Source organism: Elephas maximus, chromosome 1 (genome assembly GCF_024166365.1).
Source record: "Elephas maximus indicus isolate mEleMax1 chromosome 1, mEleMax1 primary haplotype, whole genome shotgun sequence".
NCBI classification, from domain to species: Eukaryota; Metazoa; Chordata; class Mammalia; order Proboscidea; family Elephantidae; genus Elephas; species Elephas maximus.
In genome coordinates, this window is record NC_064819.1 from 201,757,342 (window position 1) to 201,779,985 (window position 22,644).

Here is a 22,644-nt window from a genome sequence, read left to right on the forward strand (position 1 = left end):
CTAACACACCACCATTTTATTTACTTCACTTTTAACCTTTGTGTCTCTCACTTTCTCTTCTTTCACCCCCCTGCTTAACCCTGCACAACACATCCTCTCCTTTCCCTTCTGCCTATCTGCACTGGGCACCAAATGCCTCACCCCCAAGTGGTACCAAGGCAGTCCCCCAGGCCCCACCCTGCACTTCCCCCAGCCCCAGGTCATACTGCAAACTACCCATCCCTACCCCTCCACTTCTGCTGGACCTGCCCTGCTGCACCATAACTGAGTGTCTAGCCCTCCCAACCTAGACAATATGGTGAGAATTATTGTGCCCACAGGCAAACGAGCAACGACACACCCATCCTGTCTTCCCAGACATAACCAAACAAAACAAGAAAGAAGGATGAAACAATCAAATCTAGAATCAATAAATGAAGAAAATAATTCCTGAATGTCCAGGAGATAGCAGACAATATCAAAACATAAAAAAACAGGTAACATTATCTCCAGAAAGTGACCAAAATAAAACACCAGATTACCTTCTGCTAGAAGAAAAGGCACTAGAACTACCTGACAGGGAATTCAGAGCTCTAATATTCAGGTTTCTCCAACAGCTGAAAGAAACTGCAGACAAAAATAAGGAAAAATAGACAAAATCATGGAAAAGACAGACAAAACAAGGGAAGAACTCAGCAAAATAATACAGGAACAAAATGTCAAAATAAATAACCTAGAAATCATACAAAACAGCAATTAGAAATCCAAAAGATAAACAAGATTTCAGAAATGTACAGTTCAATAGGTTTTAGGAGCAAACTGGAAACAATGGAAGACAGGAACAGTGAAATTGAAGACAAATCCTCAGATACCACTTTGAGGAAAAATCAGAGAAAAGAAAGAAGGAAAATGAAGAAACCCTGAGAAAGAAGTGGGATATACAACCAAAAGCAAAAATTTGTCTGTGATTGGAGTTCCAGAACAGGGGGAGAAAACAGAAAACACAGAGAGAGTCATTGATGATTTACTGACAGAAAACTTCCCTAATATCATGAAAGATGAAAAGTCAACTATCCAAGAAGCTCAATGAACCCCATATAGGATAGACCCCAAAAGAAAAACAGCAAGACATATCATACACTTGCTAAAACCAAAAACAAAGAAAGAATCCTGAGATTGTCTAGAGCAAAATGAAAAGAGGGGAAACAATAAGACAAAACTGTGATTACTCAGCAGAAACCATGCAGGCAAGAAGGCAATGGGATGACGTTTATAAAATCTTGAAAGAAAAAACACCAACCAAGAATAATATATCCTGGAAAACTCTCGCTCAAATATGACAGCAAAATTAGGACATTTCCAGGTAAATAGAATAAGGAAATACATAAAAACCAAACCAAACTTACAACAATTATTAAAGAATTTTTTTTTTTTTTTTTTTTTGGTTACAGAACCAACAACATCAGACAACAGCCTGAATCTAGCACATCAGCATCAGCCAGATACCAACCTAGGTAAGGAACTCTGAAGGATAAAAAAATGGGTTGAATGGGTTTTATCATAATTTATATAACTAGATCCCTACTGATGATTACCATGCCATACCGGTTGCCTTCGAGTCGATTCCAGCTCATAGCAACCCTACAGGACAGAGTAGAACTGCCCCATAGGGTTTCCAAAGACTGGAGGATTCAAACTTTCAATCTTTTGGTTAGCAGCCGAGCGCTGTTCCAAACCAATTATTTTTTCTTTTTAGTTACTTGTAACTGTAATCTTCCACTGTAGTTATTACTAGTATCAGTAAATACCTTGGTTGTTTCAATTTTTGAAACATGTGGAGAGATGAAGACCTATTTTTCAAGGCTTTTGACTAAGCATAATAAATTTAACCTGTACCATTTGAATTTTGGCTTTAATTCAGAGCTATAGTTAGTAAATGCATGAGAAAAATCCTACTAAAATTTTAACTTTTCAGTTTATGAGTACCTGTTTGCATAGTGTGTGCATTTTCTTATTATTTTCATTCGTTCGTTACTTTGTTTACTTTTTTCTTTTATCTTTGCTCTACATTAATTCTTTTATTTTACTTTATTCTTGATTATATGTTACTTTATTCTTCTTGGGAGTTGAGAGTGGTTTACTAGTAAGGTAATGCCAAGGAAAGAAAATATTTTTTAATGTCAAAAGTGCATAATGTGGGTAATATGCAGAAGATAATTTCAAATTCTCATGAAATCCAGATTTCTGGAGACACCAAGGTGGGATGAACCCCCGAAACCACTGCCCTGAAATAATCTTTAAAGCTTAAATGAAAAGAATCCTCTGAAGTCTTCTTAAAATCAAACAATAGTTTAGCATAACTAGTAAAGAAGATATGCCTTGAGCAATTTGCTCTTTTAAGATTTATCTAAAGGGGATCAAATTGACAACAGCAACTCAAAAGATTAGATAGGAACATTAGGAGGCAGTAAGTTTATGTTAATGGGGAGGAACAACTCAGAAAAGGAGGGTGAGAGTGGTTGTACAACTCAGAGAACGTAATCAAGGTCACTGAGTTGTACATGAAGAAGCCATTGAATTAGTGTATGTTTTGCTGTGTATATTCGCCACAACAACAACAAAATAAAATACAGAAAAAAGTTCATAAAGGTTTTAACTTTTGGGAATTAATTCTTGTTGTTTCTACTTTTAGAAATATTAAAATCCTGGGACCCCAGAAGTCTTGGAGTCATTTTGCCCTCAGTTGGCACCAGTAGAGCTGTCAGAGCGGATCATGTTAGTGGTAGGCTGGGGAACTAGGTGTCTCTCAGTCACCTCTGTGGCAGTCCAGAGCCTGTGCTTTAAGCTTAGCCAGGATGGGAGCTTACTGAGGAGTTATTTCCAAACTACACTATTTCTTTTAGTGAAACGCCATTGAAATATTTGAGTTCTTGGGTGGTGCAAATGGGTAATGCATTCAGCTGCTAACTGAAAGGTTGGAGGTTGGAATCCACCCAGAGGAGCCTCAAAAGAAAGATCTATTCACAAAACCTAGCCAGTGGAAAAAAAAGTGGAAAAGGAGCCCTAATGGCACTTGGCTCTTAACCAAAAGTTTGACAGCTCGAACCCACTAGCCACTTCATGGGAGAAAAACTCTGACAATCTGCTTCCCTAAAGATTATAGCCAAGAACCCTATGGGGCAGTGTTGTGCTGAGGTGGAATTGACTGGATGATGGCACACAACAACAACAGCCATTGAAAACCCTATGGAGCACAGTTCAACTCTGACATACATGGTCACCATAAGCTGGAGTCAACTCTATGGCAACTGGCTGGTTGGTTGCCTGGGCTTGATTGTCTAGATAAGCTCCTAACCTCACTGAGAGATTTCCTCCAGCAAGGAAAGTATGTAAATTAGTCTGTTTGTGAAAGTATGTAAATTAGTCCATTGGTTATTTGTGAACAATAACAAATCGGCTCTTTTGATAAAGTAATTCATGCCCTCCCCTACACTTCCACCCCACTTTCCACAAGACAGTAGAAAAAGAAATAAATTTAAAAAATCACTTCCATTAGAGGACCCTTTTGGAGCTCCTGTGGAACCAGCAGGAGCCAGATAGCATACTCACCTCAGAAGTCAGTGTCAGCTCTGAGGAGCCCGGCTCCATTTCAAGGTTTTGATAGTCCCACCATTCCCCTTGTTCCCAGCCATAGGGGTATTACCGAACCAGGAAAGGTGGGTCTTTGTTCTGTATGCTCAGACTTGCCAATGATCTGGACACTAGTCTTTGGGAAACAGAAAGTAACTTTATTGCATTGTGCAGAGCAAGGACCCCAGAGGAAGTTTCTCAGCTCCAACTCCCCGAACTATGGGGAGGCAGGGCTTATATATGACTTAGGCAGCAAGATGGTGGCCATTGCAGGCATACCGGGGAGGGAAAATCCTAGAACGAATACATAGTGTGGCCAGGAAATAAGAGGCGACGTGGTTCTTGCCAGACCTCTAGCTTCAGAATGGGGTCCGGGTGATGATTGTGCTTCTGATTTGTTCCACCTGTTGCTTAATCCTCTGTTGAGGTCAGTTAACAGTCACAGGTGACCCTTCTGCACATGCAGGGAGGGTCAAACCTGGCTTGGGCTAGTTTAAGGACTAATAGAGATTTACTGGCGCTTCTAGGGTCAGGTCACAGGCAATAGATGCTTCCTGCAGTTACTATCCCTATTACCTCATTGTTCCCTTTTTGCTCTGTTAGTCCTCCAATACCTCTTAAAATAATTTCCTAAATTTATTTCTTTCTGTTAAAATAAGAATTTTCCTGACTTGACCCGAACTGATCATTACAGAGTAGAAGTACTCCATAGACTTTTCATGGCTATAATCTTCAGGAGGCATATCACCAGGCCTTTCTTCTGTAGTCCTACTGGGAGGGTTCAAAACACCAACCATTAGGCTAGTAGTCGAGAATAACCTGTTTGCACCACCCAAGGTTGCTTACAAAAACATACTATAAGGTTATTAGTTCTCTGTGTTGGAAGACGTTTAGAAAGAGAACTTTTGTAAGCCTGGGTGAGCATAAAAATGAAATCCAATATCCTCCAACCATCCCCTGTCATCAATACTTTCTAGTTTTATAAAGTCCTCAGAGGATGTAAAAAAGCTAGTTTTATCAATTAAGGTATAGATGAATAATTTGATTCAATTTTGATAAGTACTTAAGATTTGGTATTTTAATAGATCTATTTTATGGCCATGATGGACCATAAAATGATCACTGTAAATTATTTGAAGCTTAGCGTATAAAACTATGCCACATTAATGTAAATACCTTCTAGAGCCATTACAATTCTCACATGGTAATGGGAATTTTTACTTTTCCTATAGAAGCTACTAAACATTGTTTATCCTAGAACCTCTATGTGGCACACTGTGGACTTAAAAAACTGCGCTGTGAATGGACACCACTGATTTGTTCATGGCAGCAAGAGGAAAAGATATAACTGAGTCAAATTTTTTACTAGGAATTAAAGGAACTCACTTTTTGAAAAGATTGTCTAGCATTTGGTAATACGTGGTCTGAGCATTTGGTGGATTGGAACTAAATTTTCCCCTCCCTTTCTTCCTCCCTTCCCTCCTTCCCTCCTTCCCTCCTTCCCTCCTTCCTTCCCATTTCTTTCATTTTTTGTTCTTTCCCACCTTTGTCATTATGTGAGACCAGTCCATGTCATCCCCCCTGAGGTCACTGCAATGACAGCACAAAACCTATTCCTTCTGGAGCCAATTCTCTGAGGACTCGCAGTAATCTTTTTGCCAGCAACACACCGAAGATTGTTAAAGGGCACACCTGTCAAAACGGGACACAGGGTAAAGCATCCTCAAGAGGCATATTCTGTGTATAAATACTGATGAGAGCACAGCCTGTCAGGGACCTAGCTACCAGAGCGTGGGCAGGGCAGGGCAGGGCAGGGAGTGATGGAGCACGATGGTCACTGGAATGGTAAGAAATTTTACCACAACAGATAACTCCCTTTTAAATTATTTTAACTCAGAACTACTTAATCAGCAAAAGAAATTCTGGCAAACCAAAAAAGGGTATATTAGGAGAGGAAAAAGATTAGATAGATTTATCTTTTTTTTTTTGCATGTTGAAAGGAAGCACACTTAAAATGCTAATTGACATGATGATATAATAAATCTGGATCATTTTTTAAATCACTGAAATTCTAAAGAGGCAATGATATGAAAACCTACAGCAGATCTTTCTTAACTTTAATTCACATGTCATATCTCATCTAAGAAATTATTATATGAGTGATATATATCAAAGCAAGATGAAATAATAATTTAAGCAGAAATAGTCCAAGAGGTAGAGTGTTTGGGCTGTGTAATCAGGAAATAGAGAGGAATCATGCCTGGTAAACAGGTGTGATTTTTAAAAAATATTTTCCCCATTTGCTATAAATTATTGAGACTTAGTAGATGCTTTCTTGTTTAAGTCAAATAAATATATAACCCTTAATATAATTTTAGACCCTTAATACATGAGGAAAAAAATCACATAATTTCTTTTCATCTTTTACTTGACATTCTAAAGAACTTCTACATTTTCAAAGTCATTATTTCAGAATTCTTGTGTCTCTTCCCTGATTCTGTACTCATACCCATCTTTCTGTATTTTCTACACTTAAAAAAATACTATGCAATTTTTGTCTCATAACTGTTAGCCAATGTCTCTTTCTACTTCCTGGTAGAAATTAATGACAATTTCCTATACTTTCATTAAATGGTGGTTCATAATTCTATCATTAATTTGGTCCTTTGTCACTGCTGCTTGGGGAAACATTATTTGTAAAAATAGTTAAAAACCAGAATGACAATGTCTCATAATAATGTTTCTAGGATTGCCAAAATACTTCTCCCTTAGTAACTAACTACCTACATTCTTAAATTTACTTTATTTTTTAAAATTACTACGTATATCTTTTTGGGAAATGATAGAAAGTTATCTCTATTCTGTTAAATATTTAAATAAAAAACTAAATCCTAACTCCACTTAATTTTTGATAACTTTTTTTTTAAACCAAAGCAGTAGACCAGCACTCATACTTAAAATTTGTTTACTTACTTTTGTTAAGTTCTGAGTCAAGAGCTGAAGGTAGAAATTGCAAATTATTATTACTTTTGACATTAGCTGTACAATTCACCTGTGTAATTCTTTTGAAAATAACTGTTGTGCATCTTGGTCTATCTTCCTGTCTTAATCTAGCATTTAAATGTTTAAATAGAAAATGGAACCACGTGGCAGGAACATGAGAAAATGCCGTTAGTTTCTAGCAGCTGTTTCATAGCATGTTAAAAAATAAATAAATAAAATAAAATAATATGAAATTCACATTATCAATCTTGTTGTCGATTCTGGCTTTAAGGTGACCTTAGGATAGAGTAGAACTGCCCCATAGGGTTACTTAGGCTGTAATCTTTAAGGGAGCAGATAGCCAGGTTTTTTTATCCCATTACAAACCTAGGAAGTTAAATTATATCAATCCTTCAGGGATTAGGTTTTCAAACGTGAAACTTAAAACTTCAAAGACTACACAACAAAATATTCAAGAGTATGCTCATTTGGGTGGGAAATGATATGTCTACGGATATACAGTGACAAGTGCTTAAATGATGTGGTTATTCTTAGCTATCTTTAAAGATAATTTAAAAAACAGAATATTCACAAAAACGAAGCCAATAAAAGGCAGGCTAAAGTAAATTTATTAAAGAAGGTAACTAAGTGTATAGTATTTCATTATAGTCAGCATCTTAGAGCTGAGGAACCAAGTGGTAAGTAATGAAATAATTTGTGCTCTGTGTTCCAAAACTGATAGCCTGCAGTTTATAAAAGAGCTGAATAAGTGTTTGTCTTTCTTACATTTTACTTCTCTATGTTTTGGATTCTCAAGTTCATCTCAATTGCATAATACCTAATTGGCGCAATTAAAAACTATCTAAAGAAAAATGTTAATTGGAGAAATTAAATTACTATATGCAAAGCGGATAAAACGGGTCATAACGTTAAGATTTCAAATAATACACAGGCAATGGGAATATTTATTGAGCTAGAGTAGCTATTTAGTGGAAATATTGTTTTCAAATGTGCATGTATTCTCGGTAATATCTTTTCTAAGTCAGTCTGGTAAGGACGTGGGTTTGGGCTCATTTTCACTATGGCAGTGAGTTTTAGTGTATTCTCAGGTCAAAGTCTACTTCTCCAACCTGGTCTTAGATCTCACAAATGCTTACATTGGCCCTCAGTTACACATCCAGCCCCAACACTGGAAAAACAAATCAAACCCGGGTCATACTGTGGGTGAGTCAGTCTCATTATTTTTACATTATAAAGGCAATGTCATGAATTCTATCCAATGACAGATTAAACAATGAACACTCTTACGTGTCAAATTTGTTCTGGATATAGAACTTGGAATCTGTGGACAAGAGAATCTCAATCTAAATTCATGAATTCAGCTGGTAAGTGACAGAAGAATAATTCTCAAGATAGATAGAATCTATCATTTGAGGTATTTTTCCTTCTTTTTGAGATTAGTCATGCATAAACTTGTCACCTTTAGCATATTTTTAAGTTACCATGACATCACTCTAAATCCTTTTTTGTTGTTCAGACTGAACAATGTTTCCTTATTGATTTAATAAACAACAGTATCAAAGGCATTTGCAAATGCCCACAAGAGAAGTTAAAAAAAAAAAAAGTACAATCTTAAGATTGTAATTACTGTTTAAGCTAAAAATTAAATAATAATGCCAGTTTTTATTGTTCTTGGTAGGTGCTGTTGAGTCGGTTCCTCCTCAGAGCAACCCTATGCACAACTTAAAGAACCGCTGCCCGGTCCTGGGCCATCCGTACAATCCTTGCTATATTTGAGGCTGTTGTTGCAGCCACTGTGTCAATCCATCTTGTTGAGGGTCTTCTTCTTCACCGACCCTCTGCTTTACCAAGCATGATGTCCCGCCAGAGCCCCTAGTGCTTCAGGTGCTTTTATCCAGAAAATTAGTTAATAAAGATGGTACAGATAAAATTCTCGATTTGTCTGTGGATTCGGAATGGGAACTTCCTGAGTAAGGACTACATACTAGTGTAGCCAGTATATGCACTATCTGGGTTACGCAGCTGGTTTTAACCTGGGTTCCTTAACACAATTTTCCTTTAGCCTCTAGCTACTCAAGGAGTGGTCTTTGGACTAACAGCATTAACATCTCTTGGGACCTTGTGAAAAATGCAGACTCTTAATCCCCACCGCAGAATCAGAATCTGTGTTTTAAAAAGGTCCCCTATGTGATTCTTGTGCATTAATATTAAGGCTTGGGAAGTAGTGCTCCTAGCCAGCAGTGAGTTTGGGCTTGGAATTGGAAATATAGACTAACTTAGCCTTTGTGAAAAGTTGCCCTGTCAATAATTTTATTGTTTTTCTCCTTTCTTACTTAGAAATGAGAGGAACACAGTATTTTTGAAAAAGACTCGTCGTACCCAGGTGACAAAGGCAATGAGTTTGCCTGATCCTTGGAACTCCCCAGAAGTGCAATTTTGCTTTGCTTTTGTTAACAGTTCATGCCCTAAAAATGTGAGGTCTCTGTTGAGTGCCTTTGCCATGTACGTGGTCATGATCGGGGCTATAGTGATGACCATGCTAGGCAACATGGTCGTCATTGTTTCCATTGCACACTTCAAGCAACTCCACTCCCCCACCAACTTCCTGATCCTGTCCATGGCCATCACGGATTTTTTGCTGAGCTGTGTGGTCATGCCCTTCAGTATGATCAGGTCCATTGAGTCTTGCTGGTACTTTGGAGACCTCTTTTGCAAAATCCACAGCTGCTGTGACATCATGTTCTGCACCACCTCTATTTTTCATCTCTGCTTCATCTCAGTTGACCGCTACTATGCTGTTTGTGACCCATTGCATTAAAAAAAAATCCTATGGATTTGGAATGGGAACCTCCAGAGTAAGGGCTACACATTAGTGCAACCAGAACATGCACTATCTGGGTCACTCTGATGGTTTTAACTGAATTCATTAACTCAATTCTCCTTTAGCTCCTAGCTACTCAAGGCGTGGTCTTTGGACTAACCACATTAGCATCTCTTGGGATCTTATGAGAAATGTAGACTTTCAGCACCCACCCAAAATCAGAATCTGTGTTTTAAAAAGATCCCCAGATAATTCTTGTACACATTAAGGTTTGGGAAGTCCTGCTCCTGCCCAGTAGTGAGTTTGAACCTTGGAATTGGAAATATAGACTAGCTAAGGCTTTGTGAAAAGTTGCCCTATCAATAATCTTTATTGTTTTTCACCTTTCTTTCTCAGAAATGAGAGGAGCACAGTATTTTTGAAAAAGACTCATCATACCCCTGGAATAAAGACAATGAATTCACATGATCTTTGGAACCCCCCAGAAGTACAATTTTGCTTTGCTTTTGTTAACAGTTCATGCCCTAAAAATGTGAGGTCTCTGTTGAGTGCCTTTGCCATGTACGTGGTCATGATCGGGGCTATAGTGATGACCATGCTAGGCAACATGGTCGTCATCATTTCCATTGCACACTTCAAGCAACTCCACTCCCCCACCAACTTCCTGATCCTGTCCATGGCCATCACGGATTTTTTGCTGAGCTGTGTGGTCATGCCCTTCAGTATGATCAGGTCCATTGAGTCCTGCTGGTACTTTGGAGACCTCTTTTGCAAAATCCACAGCTGCTGTGACATCATGTTCTGCACCACCTCCATTTTTCACCTCTGCTTCATCTCAGTTGACCGCTACTATGCAGTTTGTGACCCATTGCATTATGTCACCAAAATTACCATCCCTGTCATAGAAGTCTTTCTACTTATCAGTTGGTCCTTCCCTACCTTTTTTGCCTTTGGCCTGGTATTCTCAGAATTAAACAAAATTGGTGCAGAAGATTTTATTGCAGCCATCGACTGCACAGGTTCATGTGTGTTGATATTTAACAAGCTCTGGGGCATGCTGGCCTCCTTCATAGCATTCTTTCTCCCTGGCACAGTGATGGTGGGCATTTACATACATATTTTCGCAGTAGCCAGGAAGCATGCCAAGCAAATTGACATGGGACCTAAGATGAAACAGGCTGGGTTAGAAAGCAAAATAAAGACCTCTTCCAAAAAAGAAAGCAAGGCCACCAAAACTTTAAGCATAGTCATGGGAGTTTTTCTGTTGTGTTGATTACCTTTCTTTGTCATGATTGTCACAGACCCTCTCATTAATTTTACAATACCTGAAAATTTGTCCCATGCCTTTGTCTGGCTGGCTTATTTCAATTCAACCCTCAATCCCATTATATATGGCATGTTTTATCCCTGGTTTCGCAAAGCATTGAGAATGATTGTCACAGGGACAATCTTCCGCCCCGACTCGTCTACCTTAAGCCTGTTTCTTGCACACAGTTAGGGAATGCTCCCCAACCCTAAGGTTTTTTTTTGGTAGAGAATCCTAGATGCTGTTTTTCTCTAGAGGCAGAAGCAGGGACTAACTTAAAAAGGCCATTCTTCCAGTAGGTGTGAAAGACACCTAAGTAAATCCAGAAGGTTAAGACTTCCAGGTCAAAGCTACCAAAGTAGACTTTTCTGGAGTTCTAGAGAAGACACACCAATAAACAAAATAAAACTCTCTACCAAGGCTTGCTGATTCCTGAATTCGCACAGTTAGCAATTTAAAATTTCACTCATTGGCTTAAATCAAACAAGACTTTTCTCCCTTTAACTTGTAAAGAACATCAGTAGAGGAGACATAGTACGTCCTCCAGTCATTTCAAGTCATGTATAATTGAGTTTATCTACCTATTTCTTCAGATAGCTTGAATATACCAGATGCCCAGGTAATGTAACATATGCTTGGCATGGATGAGGAGAAGGAAACAGAGAATAGTGGTTATTTCCAAGTTCATTGGTTCTGACTTGAACATCCTTTTTCAAAAAGAATTGATGTGAGATTTGCAATTATTTGACAAAATTGGACTGTCTTTATTAAATAAGAAGAACGAATAAAGAAAAGAGTTTAAGAACGTATTCTTTCTTGTACTCAACATTTACTTTTTGTCTATATAAAAATTCTCCCAGTGTGTATACATACAGGCAGTGTCCACATCTATGGGTATGTGTGTACACATACTAGTTCTCCAACAAGACTAACTTCGTACCCAAAAATGAAGTCCTTTCCCTCTCTCAGAATTTTAGGATAGTATTTACTGCCTCAATGAATGTCTCTTCTCTATCACCCTTTTTCTCTTCCTCCTCTTTCCACCCCATAAACACATTTCACCAAATTGTGTCCTTTGTACTGTTCTTTCCATCCTTCACAATCTCTCTCTGTCTCTGTAATCCAGATTCACTCTAATCTATCTCAGCTGGGGGCAATTTTGCCCCTTGGGGCCATTTGGCAACGTCTGGAGAAATTTTTTGTTATAACAGGCCAGCGGGTGCTACTGACATCTTGAGTGTAGAAGTCAAGGATGCTGCTAAACATCCTACAATGCACAAGACAGCACTCCACAAGAAAGAATTACCTGACTCAAAACTTTGATAGTGCCATGGTTGAAGAATTCTACACTAATATTACCTATCTTCACAACTTCCATTATCATCTCTATATAGATTGCTCTCAATCAAACTTATTTTCAACTTTATCATTCCTCCCAAGCTCATCTCCTTTACTTCTTATTACCAGTGGAGTATATTTTTTGATGCTTCACCAGTATCTCAGACTCAGCATATGTAGCATCTTCCTTCTACTTACTACCCGTAAACCAACCTTTCCTGGTCTCTACTTTGAGCACAGGTGTTGGTTCTTCAAATAGACTGTATACTCCATGTGTCCTATTCATCTTTGTATCCCACTATGCCTAAATAGTGCCTTTCTCATAAAAATCTCTCTGAACACATTTACTGAATACCTGAAACATAGAATCTTTGAGGAAAATGAAAAGGAAAACTCAAACTCATACTCACAGAAATAAAGAGCAATTAGAAAGAACAAGTGGTGAAATGGGGGCTGTTTCCTTGCGGAGAAAGATGGAGGAAGGAACGTTATTTGTAAAGAAGAAATTGAACTGAATTAATTCGTGATTTCATGGGCTTTGGTCACATGTGCACAATATTTTGCTGGGGAACTTGGGGACGAGGTCAGCAGAGGCACATAATGGAAAATGACTCACTAGTTCATAAACATTTGCAGCCCTTCATGCCCACGTAGTAAACTCCCTGAGGATAGTGATTAGGTCTTCCCTTCTCTACTCTATCACTTTAGTAATGCAAATGCTTTATAGAACATTTTGTTTACTTAAGAAATATTCTGAACTCTCTTATGGTTTGGGAAGTTTCTTAAATAGAGATGTCAGAATGAAGAACTTTTAGAATTTTTTAAATAGAGATGTCAGAAAGGACTCTTAGAAAGTTCTTAAATAGTCAGAAAGAAGGATTCTTAGAAACCCATGCTTTGTTCATCAATCTTTGCTCATTTTTGAAGGAAGCAAGCTTGATTTTCGTAACAATGATGTCATGGATTGAGTTGTATTCCCCCAAAATATCTGTCAACTTGACTAGGCCATGATTTCCAGTATTGTGTGAAAGTCTACCATTTTGTCATCTGATGTGCTTTTCCTATGTGTTATAAATCCTATCACTATGATGTTAACGAGATGGGATTAGTGGAAGTTATGTTAATGAGGCAGGACTCAATCTACAAGATTGGGTTGTGTTTTAAACCAATGTCTTTTGAGGTATAAAAGAGAGAATAGAGACAGGTGACCACACACCACCAAGAAACAAGACCCAGGAGAATAGCTCATCCTTGGAACCTGGGGTTCCTGCACTGAGAAGCTCCTCCACCAGGGAAGATGGATGAGAAGGACTTTTCCCCAGAGCCAACAGAGAGAGAAAGCCTTCCTCTGGAGCTGGAGCCCTGGATTTGGACTTCTAGCCACTAGACTGTGAGAGAATAAACTTCTGTTTGTTAAAGTCACCCACTTGCTGTATTTCTGTTATAGCAGCAGTAGATGACTAAGACAAATTACCATAAGACACTGTTAGGTTGCAAAGAGAAAATGTGTTAACATTAGCATATATATTTTTGGAAAGTTTCAACGTTTTTTATTGTTGTAAAATATAGATAACATTTTAATGTTAATTGAATTTTAGTCTATATTAATTATTGTAGTAAGTCCAGAATATCTGATGAACAAAACCTCTCCCCTTATCTTCTGATCTGGCCAAATGACATCAAACTTTTCCACGTAGTGTATCTTAATTCTGAGGTTTCTAATGCTCATTTTCATAAATCCAAATGCATTTATGAAATATTTTGCTTTTTGGAAGCTATAATTGCTCCAATCTATCTTTTGGGGAAACTTTTTACACTCCAAAACTTGCTTTTAATAATATCTCAATTCAATTATGAATTTCCAATATTATTTTCAGCTCTGTGCTCTGTTGATTGAACATTCATAGCTTCCCACGGTCAGTACTTGTGATTTCATAATTTGAATATAACATTTTAGATACTATGATGTTTCAATAAATTAGTATCATCATCACAGGACCATATTTGAAATCAAATTTGGGATTTGAGATATTTGGTATAGTGTTATTCATTCTCTTCTGATTGCAGTAATTAATCCTTCAGAAGGCTTTTTCCTTTCCTACTAATTGTAAAGGCAACATGCAGGAACAAAGGTACTCCTTCCTCTTGAAGAGTCAAAGGAACAGAAGGAGTTCCTGAAGCTTCAGGTTGAGTTACACCTCACTCCAGGGCCTGCAGGAGCAATAAGCCCATTCAATTGACCACAATTTTGCTACTTAAAGTTGCCCTGGTAGTTTAGTGGCTAAAGTGTTCAACTGCTAATTGAAAGGTCAGCAGTTCAAACCCACCAGCCTCTCCAATGGACAAAGTCTGCTTCCATAAAGATTAAAAAATTTTTTTTTTTTTTTTAATCTTTATAGATTACAGCCTTGGAAATCCTGTGGGGAAGTTCTGCTCCTTCCTATAGGGCCACTATGAGTTGGAATCGACTCCACAGCAGTGGGTTTAGTTAGGTTTGGTTTTTCCACTAAGGAGCACATTTACAATTCTCTTTCCACATTGGGACTGCCCTCTTACTTTGGGTGTTCAACACCTATAGGGTGGTCTTCCTGTGGCCCAGCATTTCTTTTGCCCACTAGGAACATAGCTAAATAGAGGATAAACAAAGGAGCAGGTGGAAGTTTTTGCTGTGGTCATCATCACCCCTTATCTTAATAAAGGACTTTTACAGTTTACAAAGGGTGGTCATGAACATTATCTCAATTGTTTCTCAAAACAGCTCCACTTGCTCTTCCTAGGCTAATCCAAGGAGAAGTGAAGCATCTTATTGTCTTTCCTAATCCAACTCTCCTCTTTCCAGGACTTTCCTAGGTTGAACAGAGTGGCCATTAGCTCAAGAGAATGGTGAGTGCTGTGGAGACCTTTCTCTCTGTATAGAACACCATCTGTCTAATGAACATATGTTGAGCACCTAATATGCGCCCTGGTGGAGTGGTGGTTAGTTGCTATGACTGCTAACCAAAAGGTCAGCAGTTCAAATCCACAAAATACTCCTTGGAAACCCAATGGGGCAGTTCTACTCTGTACTACCAGGTTTTTATGAGTCAGATTCAACTTGACTGCAATTTTTTTTTTTTTAGTATGTGCCAAGTGCTGCTCTGAGTGCTTTTGGTTCAGAGACGACTAAGACTTAGACCCTGGACTCAAGGAACTTATGGTCTAATAGGAGAGACAGACAAATAAATATTCAATTATACTGCAGTGTAATAGGTGTCATGATGGAGCTAGCCACTGGATGCTATGGCAATATGGAGGATAAAAATTTAAACTTTATTGGAATTTAGGGAAGGATGCCTGCATTATAAGCCAAAGGAATGTATCATCAGGGTTCAGTGAGGGAACCAGAGCCTGTATTAGAATTATGAGAAAAGATGGAAAGTGAAAGTCTAGAAGGGGAGTTAGAGTATCAGAGAAGGGGTCACTAAACTAACTTTCTGAAGATTAGCATGAGTGAACAAGTTGGAGCTTTCAGGGAAATCTAAGATGGCAAGAATGCTCAGCCACTGAAGTGGGGCTGCAAAGATGAACTATTGGAGAGGTCTATGGTCGCTGTTTCCCCTGGATAGTTACTGTCTCTGAGGGTCCATTTCCAGGGATATGGCAGTAAATCTGTGGCCACTGTGGGTCAGCTATACCAGGGTCAGGAAGAAGAGCCCAGCTCAGGGAAAAAAAAGATGAAGCCAAGCTGGAACCTGTCAGTACCTCTGTGTCTGTCCATCACTCTATCTGCCTGGAAACGCCTTCACAGAGTAGTGACTGCAGCTGAACTTCTGCACACAAGTTTCTCTTTGGGCCAATTCTAACCTAAAAGCATATAGGGAACAAGGTTCTGGGAAATGCAGTGCCTGCTTAATTTAGTTGGAACAGCACAAGTCATCACAGGACATAAAATATGCAACAGAAACAGCAGACTATTGGTATGGAAGTAGAATCAGTTCTACCAGGGTATGTGGGGAGATGAAGCTGCAGAAAATGTCGACACAGGGTAGGGGAGCACCGTGCATGCCTTGCTAAGAAGCTTGACTTCATCCATTAGGTGAGGACGAGGCATTGAAATAAATTGAAATTTCTAGTAACAGATTTTAATGGTTTCCTTCCTATCAAATTATAATGCTTTGTTTCTAATAGGTACACATGTGAATGAGGAGATGCAAACTAAACAACTCTGTATAAATATAAATGATAACACTACTGTCCTGTTTTCTCTCCTTCAAATACTACCTCTCCAAGACTATTGTCAAACAAGGAAGCAGCTCTATGTAAACTGTGCTAGCTGCTTCAGTCTCATTACACACTAACCACAATTAGCCTTTGGGCTAACAAACCAAAGACCTAATCTGTTGCCGCTGAGTTGATTCTGACTCATGGCCACCCCACCGTTACAGTGCAGAACTGCTCCATAGGGTTTTCTTGGCTGAAACCTTTACAGAAGCAGATCACCAAGTCTTTCTTCTGTGACACTACTGGGTGCATTTGAACTAACTACCTTTAGGTTAGTAACCAAGACAAACCATTTGTGGTGGCCAGAGAACTTTTTAGGATAAAAACACTGTTTTCTCAGATAAAGGAGAATGGAAGAAAAGATGTAAAAATAGGAACTGGCATTCCTGGAGAGTCTGTCTGTCTAGTGACTTCACTTCAGGGGAATTTGGGGGTCTCCTTTGTGGTAGCACTCCAGTCTTGCCCCTCAGTAGGTGCTGTCTACAGGAGTTATGAAAGGTTTCTTTCTCATCCCCATTATTTTGTAGATAACAATGTGTAAAGATGATATATGAATCAAGTCAAGTTGATTGTTTAACTTGTGTTTTTCTTTTCTCCTCAGACCATCACCTAAAAATCAAGCTTTCAAGACCTGACCATGCTTTTTCTTACAGATTCCTTCGCCCTTTCTTGCTTCTGTTAACAAAAACCTAGGCTACTCAGCAGAAGCTATCTTTGGACAAGAGAGAATAAAATTGTCAAGAAGACGGAAAGGTGGTTGTTTAAGATTTAAATCTTTTTGAGATACAATGTAGTGGAGAAGGCATGAACTTAGGAGTGTGGCAGATCCAAGTCCCAGCTTGGCTAATTACTCAGTGAGTGACCTTGAACAAATCGCTTTGCCTTTCTGCACTTGCAATTCCTAATCCATACAATGAGAATAATAATGCTTTCCGTGCCGTTGTGAGGATCACTGGGCCTTGCAGATAAGAGACATTTTGTGCATTCTTACTATGATTCCTCTTTTTCTTAAAGATTTTTAAAAGTCATATCTTCAAGAGGAGATATTTTGCCACCAATTCTTATAAAAGTGGAATAAAATTATAAAGATTTAGTAGTTCTTCTGAAATATGTAACAAGCCATTGAATTTACCACTTCCCATGTCTCATAACAGTTTTAGTACCTGGGGGATAGAGAAAAGCTTCGGTCTAAGCTCATACTATTGAGTAATGTATTCATAATCTTCTGAAAATATTTGCTTGTCTAGGGCATAATCAATCTATTTGATACGTGTTTCTTGTGTGACTAGTGTATGCCAGGCACTGTGGTAGGCATTGGGTTATAATGGTAAATAAAACATAGTCCCTTGTCTCATGAAAATTATAATTAGTTGGAGAGCCAGGAAGTAAGCAAGAAACTACAGTCCAGTGTCTTAAAAAAACTTATTACCAATGAGTCGATTCCAACTCATAGCAACCCTATAGGACAGAGTAGAACTGTCCCATAGAGTTTCCAAGGAGTCCCTGGTGGATTTGAACTTCAGACCTTTTGATTAGTAGCCGTAGCTCTTAACCACTATGCCACCAGGGTTTCCCACAAGTGTCTTAAGAGCAAGAAGTACAGAGCAGTGTATTTCATGGAACACATAATCCAGTCTTTAGGAATCGGGGACTAATTATTGCAACATGTAAATACAGTGTATTTGAGGTTATCAGTATGCAGTAATGAGATTTGAAAGAGACTTCAAAAATTTCTGTATTCAAGATGTTTATCAGCACACTAGAATAAAACATGAATTCCTTAAGAGCCATTTAAAGAGCAACATGAAAAAGAAACTTAAAGTAAGTAAATGCCCAACGTAGGGTATACATTCAAGAAGATGCAAAACAAAGGCAATGGGATAAATTAGCTAATGTTTATTTAGTGTCTACTCTGTTCCAGGCGAGTGTTATAAATTGCTTTATTTAAAACTCTCAACTCAGAGAGGTTAGGCAGCTTTTCCAGGATTGCACAGCTCATATGTAAGAAGCAAGATTCAAAATCAGGTCTATCTCTCAGTAAAGCCCATGTTCTTTTATTATCTAATTTTCTCCTTCATGTACATTTCATTTATCTTTATTAAGTTGCAAAGATGCTGCAAAAAGCAAGAGGTCTTTTGTTCCCTAAACAAGATCTAGAATTGCTTCTTGTATCTTTAATAGAATTGATTTTTCTTTTTTTTTTCTGTTAAAAAATATCCTCACTTTATCAGTATTTTGTCAGCAAAGGGGATTGTTGTTTCAGATCACAATTGTGGACAGAGGCAATAACTGAGAACTGATTAACTGCCTGTCCCAAATATGGTGAGGGTCTTCAGCCAGATTTTCGTTTTCCCAGAATATCAGCTTCTCTTTCTCCTGGACCAACACTTAGAGTGCATTTCATGGAAATTTGATATTTTCCTGCATTGAGAAAACATGAATATTCCTTTCCTACATCCTAGAAGGACTAACTCTTAAAATACCCTAAATCTAAACACTTTTGACTCTCTCACAAATATCTTCCTTCCTGCTTTTCCCGTTTCTAAAATACACAACTGTCTTAATGAAAACTGTCCTTTACTGTATCATCAGTGAATCCCCAGGGTAAGGGAGAAAACTTAGAAGATCCAGAATCCAATTACTCTTGCTTCTGATTCTTGTGTAACTGGAGTATATTTCTAAAAGTCAGTGGAAAACAGTAATGGGGACCCTAACTGAGAAAGATTAATACAGGAAACAGTGAACTCAAACTAACTATTCATTCGTGCTATTGCCTCCACCACTTGTCTGTCAGCTTGTTGTATTGTGGTGGCTTGCAGGTTGCTGTGATGCTCAAGCTATGCTATTGGTATTTCAAATACCAGCAGAATCACCCCTGGTGAACTGGTTTCAGTGGAGCTTCCAACTGAGACAAGCTAAGAAGGACAAGGCAGTTTACTTCTGAAAACACTGGCCAGTGAAAACCTTAAGAATAGAAGGGGTACATTGTCTGACATAGTGCTGGAAGATGAGCCCCTTGGGTTGGAAGGCACTGAAAACACTCCTGAAGAAGAGCTATCTCCTCAAAGTAGAGTTGACCTTAATGACGTGGATGGAGTCAAGTTTTCAGGACATTCATTTGCTGATGTGACAGACTTAAAATGAGAAGAAACAGTTACAAACATCCATTAATGATCAGAATGAAGTATGAATCTAGGAAAATTAGAAGTCATCAAAAATGAAATGGAACATATAAAGATTGGTACCCTAGGTATTAGTGAACTGAAATGGACTGGTATTGGCCATTTTGAGGGTAATCATATGATTTAATATGCTGGGAATGACAAATTCAAGAGGAATGGCCTCCCATTAATAATCAAAAAGAACATTTCAAGATCTATCCTGAAGTACAATGCTGTCAGCAATAGTATAATATCCATACGGATGCAAGAAAGACCAGTTAATATGACTGTTATCCAAATTTGCCCACCAATCCCTAAAGCCAAATATGAAGAAATAAATTTTTACCAACGTTTGCAGCCTGAAATTGATCAAACATGCAATCTAGGTACATTGATAACTACTGGTAATTGGAATTCGAAAGTTGGAAACAAAGAAGAGGGATCAGTATTTGGAAAATATGACCTTGGTGATAGAGGCGACACTGGAGATCCCCTGATATAATTTTGCAAGACCACTGATTTCTTCATTGCAAATACCTTTTTCAACAACGTAAATGATGACTATACACGTGGACCTAACCGGATGGAATATGTAGGAATCCAATCGACTACATCTGTGGAAAGAGAATGGAAAAATTTGATATCATCAGTCAGAACAAGGCCAAGGGTCACTGCACAACAAACCAGCAATTGCTCATATGCAAGTTCAAGTCGAAGCTGAAGAATATTAGCACAAGTCCACGAGAGGCAAAATATGACCTTGAGTATTTTCCACCTAAGTTTAGACACCATCTCAAGAATAGATTTGACGAACAAAAAAAGATGAAATAATACACAAAGTCACTGTATCAAAAAGAATTAGTTGACGTTCAACCATTTCAGGTAGTAGAATATGATCAAGCATCTATGGTTCTGAAAGAAGAAATCCAAGCTGCACTGAAAGCACTGGCAAAAAACAAGGCTCCAGGTGTTGATCGAATATCAACTGAGAAGTTTCAACAAATGGATGCAGCCCTGGAGGTGCTCACTTGTTTTATGCCAAAACATTTGGAAGATGGTTACCTGGCCACACGACTGGAAGAGATCCATATTTGTGCATATTCCAAAGGAAGGTGATCCAATAGAATGAGGAAATTATCGAACAATATCATTAATATCACTCGCAAGTAAAATTTTTCTGAATATAATTCAAAAGTGGTTGCAGCAGTACATCGACACGGAACTACTAGAAATTCAAGGTTCAGAAGAGAACTTGGAACGAGGGATATCATTACTGATGTCAAATGGACCTTGGCTGAAAGCAGAGAATGCTAGAAAGATGTTTACCTGTGTTTTATTAAATGCAAGGCACTCGATTGTGTGGATCATAACAAATTATGGATAACATTTTGAAGAATGGGAATTCCATAACACTTAATTGTGCTCATGCAGCACCTCTACACAGACCAAGAGGCAGTCGTTCCAATAGAACAAGGGGATACTGTGTGGTTTAAAGTCAGGAAATGTGTACATCAAGGTTGTATCCTTTTACCATACTTACTCAATCTGTATGCTGAACAAATAATCCAAGAAGCTGGACTATATGAAGAAGAATGGGGCATCAGTATTGAAGGAAGATTCATTAACAACCTGCAATATGCAGATGGCACGACCTTCCTTGCTGAAAGTGAAGAGGACTTGAAGCACTTACCGATGAAGATCAAAGACTTCAGCCTTCAGTATGGATTACACCTCAACATAAAGAAAACAAAAACCCCCACAACTGGACCAATGAGCAACATCATGATAAATGGAGAAAAGATTGAAGTTGTCAAGGATGTCATTCTACTTGGATCCACAATCAGCGCTCACGGGAGCAGCAGTCAAGAAATCAAAAGACATATCGCGTTGGGCAAATAGACTGCAAAAGACCTCTTGAAAGTGTTCAAAAGCAAAGATGTCACTTTAAGAACTAAGGTGCTCCTGACCCAAGCCATGGTATTTTCAACCACCTCAGATGCATACAAAAGCTGGACAATGAATAAGGAAGACTGAAGTAGAACCGATGCCTTTAAATTATGGTGTTGGTGAAGAATATTTAATATAACATGGACTGCCAAAACTAAGAAATGTGTCTCAGAAGAAGTACAGCCAGAATGCTCCTTAGAAGCAAGGATGGTGAGGCTTTGTCTCACATACTTTGGACATGTTATCAGGAGGGACCAGCCCCTAGAGGAGGGAACTGGCTAGTAAACAAAGGACCACTAAAAAAGAGGAAGACCCTTAAGGAAGTGGATTGACACAGTAACTGCAACAGTGGATTCAAGCGTAACAACAATTATGAGAACGGTGTAGGACTGGGTAGTGTTTTGTTCTGTTGTACACAGGGTCCCTCTGAATCGGAACCAACTCAACGGCACTTAACAACAACATAACAAGTCTGTCCACTTCAGCTTACTATGTGCCATCAACTGTTCTTAAACCTTTATGAATTTCAGTTCATTAATCTTCACAACAATTGGGGTAGTTATTGTTATTATATTTAATTAATAGATAAGTACTGGACACAAAGGGATTAGGTAATCTTTGACATAGAGACCATACTATTAAAACAGCTTTTATAAAATTCTACTTTTCAAAGTATGTTTGTGATTACATATTGTGTTTAAGTAGTTTTGATGTAATCTACCCCAGAAACAATTAGTATTATTATTTGCCGTTTCCATCTTCAGGCCTTATACCAGGAAAGCTATGCTTATTTTTTACAGAATCTTGGTCAGGTTAAATTTAGTGCCATGTGATTCCTGGGCTGATTGTATGTGGTTTATTATTTGTACGCTGAGAAGGTGTTACAGTGCACGGTAATGTGCGATCCTTGCCTGGTCTGATTAAGTTACAGAATCAGGAATCTATTTTCTCACACGGAGTTGGCACAAGTTTTCCAGCAGTCCCCAGGATATAGGGTGTTTCGCATTGTTAAACACCTGGCTTAGACTAGGCTTTGTGGTGGAGAGGGAGGTGCCTGCCAACCCTCTTCATTCTTTGTGACTTGCCCTCCTCCTCCTACTGGCCCCGCTGGCAGATGTAATCTACCATCAGCTTTAGAATTCTGTCTTTTTTATAATACCGGTTTGACATATATTGTGGAATGGTTTCCCCATGGCCAT

The 22,644-nt window shown here is 38.5% G+C and overlaps 1 protein-coding gene across 1 annotated transcript; it reads left to right on the forward strand.

Annotated features, from left to right (window-relative positions):
* The first annotated feature begins 9,887 nt into the window (after positions 1-9,887).
* On the forward strand, positions 9,888-10,706 carry LOC126085656 (trace amine-associated receptor 4-like). Its single transcript, XM_049901256.1, has one exon. The coding sequence runs from the start codon at positions 9,888-9,890 to the stop codon at positions 10,704-10,706; it is 819 nt and encodes a 272-aa protein (XP_049757213.1).
* Positions 10,707-22,644: the final 11,938 nt, after the last annotated feature.